Source organism: Suricata suricatta, chromosome 1, assembly GCF_006229205.1.
Source record: "Suricata suricatta isolate VVHF042 chromosome 1, meerkat_22Aug2017_6uvM2_HiC, whole genome shotgun sequence".
Taxonomy (NCBI): domain Eukaryota; kingdom Metazoa; phylum Chordata; class Mammalia; order Carnivora; family Herpestidae; genus Suricata; species Suricata suricatta.
In genome coordinates, this window is record NC_043700.1 from 41,402,029 (window position 1) to 41,411,586 (window position 9,558).

General features: G+C 55.6%; 1 protein-coding gene across 1 annotated transcript in view; it reads left to right on the plus strand.

Moving 5' to 3' along the window:
• BMP1 (bone morphogenetic protein 1) overlaps positions 1-5,931 on the plus strand; it is a gene marked incomplete at its 5' end in the record, with an annotated part of 44,387 nt that extends 38,456 nt beyond the window's left edge. The window contains 4 exons of the mRNA XM_029950332.1: positions 640-767; positions 1,165-1,378; positions 3,000-3,250; positions 5,181-5,931. Of these exons, the coding sequence (XP_029806192.1) occupies positions 640-767; positions 1,165-1,378; positions 3,000-3,250; positions 5,181-5,315 (728 nt within the window). The remainder of the gene's footprint in view (positions 1-639; positions 768-1,164; positions 1,379-2,999; positions 3,251-5,180) is intronic.
• Positions 5,932-9,558: the final 3,627 nt, after the last annotated feature.

The window sequence follows — 9,558 nt, forward strand, 5'->3', positions numbered from 1 at the left end:
AGGAAATGTTGGGAGAAACCAGAAGGATCGAGGCCACGGAGGGCTCTCTAAAGCTGAAGAAGTGGTGGAAGTACAGTGAGGGCCTGAGCACCCTGGAAGAACAGGAAGTGGTCACAGAGAGGTGATGTGTTTGGAGCATCAGGCAAGGCCTAGGTTAAAGTCACGAGCAAGCCCGGCTTGAGAGGAAGAAGATAAGTGCCCATAGAGCTGAAATCAGGGACAGAGAGGCTAGGGTTTGCTGATATCACCTAAAATAGCACCAGGAGTGGGTAGAGAACTGAGTCAGGTGCCAAAGTCTTCTGTGAATGTGGAAGTGTGGCAGGAGACAAGAGGATGACAGCATCGTGGAGGGCAGAGGGGTTGTGGCCAGAGGCCTCAGAGGTCCAGGGATCTGCATGGGGAGCCTGTGAGGGTGGCTTTCATGGATGCTGCCAAGCAGGCCTCACTTGGAAGCCAGCAGCTAGATTTCCCCAGCCATGAGTAACTGAACAGAAAAGAAGTAATGTAAGCCGCAGTTTGTAGGTGGGGGACAAGAGAAAGAAGCAAGGAGGGCAGGAGGGAAGGGATTTTTCCTTTCCTGACAGGGGACATTGGAGCACCGAGGTCCTTGCTGATCCCCTTACCCTCACTGTCCCACAGCCGGCTGTGACCACAAGGTGACATCCACCAGCGGCACTATCACCAGCCCCAACTGGCCTGACAAATATCCCAGCAAGAAGGAGTGCACCTGGGCTATCTCTAGCACCCCTGGCCACCGGGTCAAGCTGGTAAGGTACCCACACCCCAGCCTGCACCCCTGGTCCTCCATGCCATCGGGCTGCCACCTGTTTCCTATCAGTTCCAAAGCTCTGAGTAGTTCAGAGGTCCTGACCAGAGTGATGCAGACTGCAGGCTGGTGGCCTGGCTGAGCCCACAGGGCTGGCATCCCTTTGAGGATCCTTGTGAGCCCCAAGTCTGGTCTGGACAGAGGCACAATTCCAGTACACCCTAGGGGTATGTCTACCATTGGTCATTCCTGGGTCCTCCCTCACTGCTACCAGCAGTGCCCCTGGCAGTGGCCATGTCCCTGGTCTCCATCAACTGGGGTGTGGAGGCCTAGATTTGGGGCCACTTGCTGCCCCCTAGACACATTCTGAACTTGCTGTCCTCCCTCCTGGCCTCCAGACCTTCATGGAGATGGATATTGAGTCCCAGCCCGAGTGTGCCTATGACCACCTGGAGGTGTATGATGGCCGTGATGCCAAGGCCCCTGTCCTGGGCCGTTTCTGTGGGAGCAAGAAGCCAGAGCCCGTTCTGGCCACGGGCAGCCGTATGTTCCTGCGCTTCTACTCCGACAACTCGGTCCAGAGGAAGGGCTTCCAGGCGTCCCACTCCACAGGTGAGACCACCTCAGGCCAGCCCAACGTCCTCATGCTGTTTTGTTCTGCGAGCCTCTGCGGATCCTGCTCTCACAGGCAGGCCTAGGCTGGGGAGTTTCACAGGGGGATTAGGAAGAGCGTGTGAAGGCACAGATGGACAGAGCTGTGGCCTGGGTGGACAGAGACTATGTTCTGAGGGCCGGGCAGGGGAGCAGAGAGTGAGCACTAAAGGGAGAGTGGGAGAGGTCCTGATTAGGGGCCGCTAAGTTGCCGGAAAAAACAGAGGGCAGTGACGCCAGTGGGTGGGGAATCCAGGCATGGGGAGGGAAGCCCCACAGTCCCCAGTGGTAGGACTTCTGACTGTGCAGCAGCCCACCCACATTCCAACCCTGAAAGTCACTCGTCTAGAGATCTTTATTAACACATATCATGTATGATTGGGCAGTGCTCAGTGCAGGCCACAAAAATGAAGCAGACAAACATCTCAGCCCTTGAGGGGCTCACTTAGCGATCATTTGTCCATTTACCTAACAACCATTTACTGAACTCTGGCTCTGTGCAAGACTTGGAGGGGCCCATGGAGATGAATCAGGCGTGAGCCCTTCACTCCCACACACCAGGAACTCATGGTCCAGAGGTTAGATGAGACGTGCACAGATAGTTATAGCGTGAGACAAAATGTGATAAGCTGTAGCTCTGAGCAGGAGTTGGTGGGGTCATTCCAGCAGGGGGAGGAGCCCAGGCATAGCCACAGTTCCGGGACAGCTCTGGGCATGTACAGGTGACCACAGGTCATTTCGTTTGGCCTGAGCAATGGGTATGAAAGACAGGACAGCAGTGAAGTGAAAGCAGTGCAGCAGCAGAGAAAGGCTGGAGCCCAGGCATGGGAGGCCAGGAACATCAGACCAAGGGTGTCAGATGGGGGCTTCACAGGCTCTGTGGGTCTTGAGCTGCTTGCTGGGAAATCCCCAGGACTGCTGGGTCCAGAGCCTCCCGTCCTTCCTTGTAGCTCAGTCCCTGACCCAAGCCCTGTCCCACCGCTCTTAACCCCTCCAGGGAGACATAAGCACCAGGTATCCTAGAGGCCAGAGGGCTTGGGCGGAGGGTGGATGCTGAGGACCCAGTCCCATATGCTCTCATCTGCCCCTCCTAGCAGAGGGTCCCAGACTGGAGCCCCAGAACTCAATCAGGCCATCGCAGCTGCTCTGTTTGGCCCACACTGTGTTTTTTAAAAAATGTGAGCCAATATTGAAAAATCAAGAGTTTTCGCAGAAAATCCAGATGTAGTTCTTCTGTCTTAAGAATGGAAGCCCTGGCAAAGCAAGGCCCACATTCTCCCATGACAGCCATCAGCTGGAGGAAATTAGCAGTGTCCTCTTTTGACAAGCGTGCCCTCCCCAGGGCCTCAGCTCAGAGTTGCCTAACAGCCTGGTGTGTCCCAGGGCTTGTGGGCATCTATCCAGAGGTGGAGCATAAGAGCACTTCTACTGGGCCATGTCCCGGGCCATGTCCAAACCCACTCACCACTAGCCATGTGGCCCTCTCTCCAGCTAGCCATGAGGGCTCAGCACGGTGAGGCATGTTGCCCTGTCCCTGGCCACACTTGGGAAGTAGTGGCCAATCTTGTTGTTCCTCCCACAGAGTGTGGAGGCCAGGTTCGGGCAGAGGTGAAGTCGAAGGATCTTTACTCCCACGCCCAGTTTGGAGACAACAACTACCCTGGGGGGGTGGACTGCGAATGGGTCATCGTGGCAGAGGAAGGCTATGGCGTGGAGCTGGTCTTCCAGACCTTCGAGGTGGAGGAGGAGACAGACTGTGGCTACGACTACATGGAGCTCTTCGATGGCTATGACAGCACAGCCCCCAGACTGGGGCGCTACTGCGGCTCAGGGGTGAGACCCCGTCCCCCACCCAGTGCCCATGTCTCTGCGGGTATAGGGTGCTCGTATGGGTGCTAGCACATGCCTGGCCGTTTGCAGGAGCTGGGAGACCCTGCCTGGTGGGTGGCTGCTCACAGAGGCCACCCTGCCCAGGGCCATCCCCACCCAGGAAACTCTGTCCTTTTTTGGCCAACACTGTGATTTCTGCAGCCTCTGGGACATGCCCTGCCCTGACCTGAGCCTGCTCAACACCAGTTTGTTTGGACCTACAGGGTAGCTTGCATTTGGGGAGGCCGATGGAGTTCCCTCTGCCCCCATCAGCCTTTGGTCCAGTCCCAAAGCAGCAGGGCCCAGGGTCAGGGGCAGAGGTTGAGGCAGGAGCCAGGGACCTAGGACCTGAGCTGAACTGTGCTAACTAGTCATCTGGCTGAGCCATAAAAATGCCCTCATTGATCTCCCACTGCCAGTTTCCCTTAGTAGGAGGCCAGCTGTTCCCACAGCCCTTGGTGCTACTGTCCAAGCAGACGCTGAACATTGGTTCTGGGTCCATAAAATGGCACTTTCAGAGGCAGTGGGCAAAAGTTTGCTTGATTTTAACCGAAGCCACAGGAAAACCATAAAGGTGGATTTCTTTTCCTCTCAGTCAGAGCTGTGGCTTCTTTTGTTTTTGTGAATCCTTCCCCCTTTCACAGAAGGCCCGTCTTCTTCTCTCTATTACATACCCATGCATGCGCGCACGTGCACACACACACACACACACACACACACACACACCCTCCTGCCCCTCACCTCCCTGGTCCCTCACCTCTCTCATGGCTGTGCTCCAGTGTAACCTGGGCACCCTAGGAAGTGTTAAACTTCCATCCTGGAGTTGCAGTATCTGCTGGGCCCAGCACTGGCCAGCTGAATGTGCCCTTAGGACAGAGCTTTGGGCTTTGTAGGGCTGGGACAGCGTGTAGAGGTGGGGGTGGGGCAGGAGCAGAGCACACAGGCCCCTCGCCTCCCTGGCTCACCACTCTGGAATCCCCTGGCTATCAAGCCAGCACCCCCTCCCCACTTTGCCCTTTGTAACTCCCTTGATCTGGCACATTCCACACACCAAATTGGGTGTCCCCAGGTGGCTTCTTCCAGAGACTTCCACCAGGCTGGAGCCAACGGGAGGGAACCTGGGGAAGGAACTCAGTCCTGTCAGGGCTTCTTGGCAAGGTTGCTGGAAATGTCCCCAAGGTTCTCAGAAACAACGCTTTCTGTGCCCTGAGAGCCAGGGCATCTGTGTGCTGAGGCTCTGCAGGCATCATTCTGAGGGCCTGCACCCAGAGGTGAGGAGGGGCCTGCAGGAGCTAGGCAGGAACATTGCCTGCAGTGGACCTTAGCCAGAATGGGGCAGGAAGGGGGGAGCAGGAGGACGGAGGGGAATGGCTGCAGCTATCTCTGGGGGACCCAGCTATCCCATCTTCTCCAAGAGGCAGCTGAGACAGTGAGAAGGCAGCCTCTCAAAGAACCCACTCCCTTTGCAAAATCCGTTCACAACCATGCTCTCGTTTGCTCCCTCCCACAACCCCCAACAGCCCTTCTGAGTTTGAAAAGAGGGCTAGGGGAGGGCGGGCATTCACTCCTGCTTGCCCTTGAGGAAAGCTAGGCCCAGAGCAGGGCAATGCCTTGTCTAAGACTTCCCAACTAACTCGTTAATAACAGCATTAATAGCAGTGCTGGGTTTAGAATGAAGTGTGACTTTGAACTTAAGACAAGCTCGTCTATCCCCTGCTTTTCCCCCTCCTCCAGGCACCCCCTTAAACTCTTGCCAGCAATAGTCTTCCTCCTGCTTCAAGAGGCTGGGGGAATCTGGTGAATGTCTGGGAGCCGCCCACCTTCCTTAGAGCAGAGGATCTTGGGGAGGAAAAACAGCAGCCTCAGACTCATGCCTGTCCCTTTCCTCCGTCAGCCTCCTGAGGAGGTGTACTCAGCTGGAGATTCTGTCCTGGTGAAATTCCACTCAGATGACACCATCACCAAAAAAGGCTTCCACCTGCGGTACACCAGCACCAAGTTCCAGGACACACTGCACAGCAGGAAATGACCACTGCCCTCATGTGGGGGCAGGGACGGGAGGGGGGCGTACTGCCCTCAGTCACCTGGACTGGACAGTGGGAGGTGGGTAGGAGGTGGGCACCCCGTCCCTGCCCCCCAGGCACCAGGACCTGCAGGCCGATGGTCCAGGTGAAGCTGTCCTCAGGAGGCAGGGGAACTGGACTCCCTCGTGAGCCCCTTCCCCATGATCCCTTCCTCCTTGCACCCACCAGAGCAAGGGGCCAGGACCAGGGAGCCAGAGCTTTCACTGAGACACTTGAAGTGGCCATTCTTCTCTGGGGGCCTGGCCTGGTCGGGGGAGAGCGGCTCTCAGCAGTCCCTCCCATCTTCCCTGCCCTCTCTAACTGCGCTGTATTGTGTATAGCCGGTGGCATATCTTCATTGTAATGTACGTTTCCCACCCCTTCAGCAACCTCCAAATGGTTTTTTCGAGCCCCTATTTCCCCACTTCCTGGGGTGTGAGTTTCCATAGGAGTCCCACAGGCTGCACTGTGGGGGGCTGCAGGAGAGGAGTTGGGGAAACAAGACGGGGCTTCTCTCAGGCCCAGAGGCTGGTCAGCCACACCAGGGCACCCCAGCCAATAAACTGAAAGTGTTACAGCCAGTATCTTGTGCCAGATGCTGTCTGGGACATGGGGGGTGGGGGCTCTCATTCCAGATGTGCAGGCTTGCTGTGTCTGGGACCAGCCCACAGCCAGGACACCTGGCCCCTGCTGGCTACCCTTCCTTCCCTCGATTCCAGGATTCCGGAGGGTGTGATTTCACTCTTGGGCACACACAAACACAGCCACCTTGCACACTCCAGCTTGCAGGCGTACCACATACATGCACTGCTCATAGCCCTCCCACTCGAGAGGAGTGGAACATTCTGTAAAGAAGCTGTTTGGGGGCAGGGGGAAGAGGGAGGTATGTAAAAGGGGATAGGCATGTGTCTGTCCAGCTGGTGTCCATCCATGTCTTCTGTCTCTGACTAGGAAAGGGGTGGGTGGGCTGGAGGGTGTCCCAGGGGAGCTCACCAGAAGCCAGAAAACTGGCATCAGCCTGAACAGATCCACTAACTGGCCCTGAAACTCTGCCTTCCTGAAGGTCAAACACCCGGTGCTGGTCCCCTGCGGGTCCTTCTCATGGAAACAAGAGCCAGACACTAGGCAGCCACTGAGCAAACATTCCAGCTCTGGCCCCTTCTCCCAAGGCTGTGTGTCTTGTCTGGCCTCCTCCTTCCCGCCATTGCCCCCTTCTTCTCCAGACAGCAGTGAGGCACAGACCTGTTTCCCAGAGACAAGGAGGAGAGAAGCCACATACCTGCTCCTTCCATTCAGAGGACCCTCTCTCCTTTCTCTGCATGGATCTCAAAGGGAAAGAAAGCAGAGAGAGGACCCAGGTTCTCTCTCCCAGAGGGTATGATTTCTGCTTGGGCTAGCCTCTTCCAGATTTCAGACCGACCCAGGCATCCTGCTCCAACCCCCAGGGCTCCCTAAGATCCTTCAATGGGTCTGTAAGTCTTTTACTGGCCTCAAGCTCCTCCGTATTGCAGAAGCACATGTTGTGCCAGATGCTCTCTCTAGACTGTGGGAGGGGACCTACCCCCAGGCAGCAGTATGGCATGGCACACCCCAGATGGGCCCTTTAAGCAGAAAGCAGTAGTGGAAACCAGACACATTGTTGGCATCTGATGTGTATGCAGGACCCTCTCCTTCCAGGAAGCCAGCCTACTCCGACTGTCAGGGTGCAGGCCTTGAGGTCCTGCAATGGTGGGGGTGATGGCCTGAGGGGCTCCTGCCTGTTGCTCCAGTGAGGTCACAGGCTGTGACCACCCGTCTCTGCCTCCACCTCCTCTGACCTTGGTGTTCAGGACAGCCTGGGAGACCCTGAGTAGAATGGAAAGGCCTGAAAATCATTGGAGTTGCTTGGGCATCTCACCCAGACACTTTGCCAACCCCCTTGGCATCTGCTCCTCCACAGCAGAATTTGTAGTCAGTGGTCACAACTCTCCTCACCAGCCGCCCTACTCCCAGTTCACAAGCCACATGCCCAGAAGGAGCCAGGCTCCGAAACCCCTCCAAACTGTGGAGAGTGAGCTTCAGCCCACAGCAAGTATCCAGTTTTCCACCCCAAACAACGGTTCTGTGAACAGCAATGCTACAGCCAGAGGCAGCTCAGGAATGACTCCTGCAGCCACGCCAGATGCCTGTCCCAAGAATCCATCACCACCATAGACCCAGATCCCTCTAAGAATTAGGAACCATGCTGGTGGGCCTTCCCTGTCTTCTCAGGGCCTATCTTCAGAGGCTGCCTCTGGGTGGTAGAGGCTGCTCAGGAGCTGGGTGCAGGCCATTAATACATATTCCAGAACTTAATTCATGTGCTCTCAATGCCTTTCCGACCCTCACCTTCTGCTGGCTTCAGGGTTCCAGACTAGACCAACTCCACTGTGGGTGCTCATAAGCTCAGCTGACTCCATGTCATGGGAAGGTACCCCTGCTCCCACAGCTGTCTCCAAGCCCCTGAGGGCCCCCTGAAGACCCCCTTTGTCCTGAGTACATGGCCAGTAGCAGAAGAGCTGGGATGGATCTGCCCCAGACTTCTTCCAGGTCGAGATAAGCATATACCCTGTAGCTTCCAACTTGTCCTTCCGGGAGCACCCTTGTAGACCTCAGAGGACAGGCCAAAAGCATTCGCCTGGCACTCAAGAGACCTGGATGTGCCATACTTTGCCCAGTAGCACTGGCCAGCTGTTTCCTCCCTGGGCCTCTACTCCCCAAGCCTGTCACCTCTCCCTAGCAACCCTCCTGCCACTGCTGAGACAGACAAGAAGACTCAGGATCTAGTCTCCAAGCAGCCAGAGGGCAGGGTTGCTCACGGGGAGTCGGACGTGGGGGCCTTCTAGGGCCAAGTTTGGCTCATCTATAGTAGAAGGAAAGTCTCGTGCCCTGTACCTCTGCTTCAGTTTCTTTTCTCCTTTTCCCTTCCCTCCCCCTAACCCTAACCCCATATACTTCTCTGTCGTGAAAAGGTCATAAACTTGCATGCAAACATAGCTGATTTTGAACACAAGCTCTGCCATTTGTGGCTGTGTGCCCCCCAGTGAGTCATTTGATCTCTCTGAGCCTCAGTTTCTTCATCTAGACACATGGAATGACAACACTTCACAGGGTTTCAAGGAAGGAATGAGATACCCTTTGAAGAGATCCCAGCAAATAGGCTTTCCATAAATGGGCCTTCTTTTCCTTTCCTCTGCCAGACAATTTTCCAGTTCCTAGACTACTTTCTTTCTATGCAAAAAGGAAACTTCTGGGTATACTAGTTTCCAGCCGAGCATTAGGAGCTTAGGGCAGATGTACTCCTGCCAGAGAAGGCAGTGCTTAGCCCGCAGGGGCTTGTGGGGCAGCAGGAGACATTTCTGGCTAGCTGGTAGCTTTTCTGGGCACCTAAGTCACACCCTGTGCTTGACTGTCCCTACACACAGTCTGATTCTAGAATCTGTGAAAAGATTTGCTGCTCCAGTTTGCAAAAATAGTAGTGTCTGATTTGGGGAGTGAGGAGAGGGCAGCCAGATGTTTTCCCCAGAGAGCCTCGAGGCCCCCAACCCAGCCTCTCACTGACCAGCCTGCTTCTGCTCCAGCCTCCTCTCAGCCCTACACCCTCCCCTCCCCCATCCCAGGAACATCTGGTTCCAATCTACTCCAGATGCTGTGGCCAAGCTGTTTTATGGCCAATCACCTCAGCTCAGCTTCCTGAAGGCCTCCCTTCATTTGGAGGAATGGTCCCTCCTCATCGCTTTCCTTGGGACCCCAGCCACTTCTTTTTTCTAACACAGAGAAGAGACACATACCCAAACCATACAAAACTGTGAGGGTCCCTTAACTGGCACCTCCCCTTCTGCTACTTAATCCATTCAAGATTAAAAGAAAGTTGCTAGCTCAGAAGGGAAGGGATAGGCAGGGGAAGCAGAAAGAGAGACTTGGAGGCATGAGTGTGTATGTGGCCATGTGTATGTGTTGAGTGTATCTATGTTTGTGCTAGCACAGCAGAACATGCCACTTATAACCTGAAGGCACCCCTTGGTGGCCACTGCCTCATTTTCCCTCCCTGCCTGTACTGGAGCGGGGCTAACTTGGGGTCCCTGGGCTGGACAGTGGCAGCCACAGTCCAGGGTAGTTCCTCACCTTGTGGCTCTAAGTAGCAGCCAAGTGTGTCTTCTAAATCCAGCATAGGGAAGTGTTGTGTGTGTG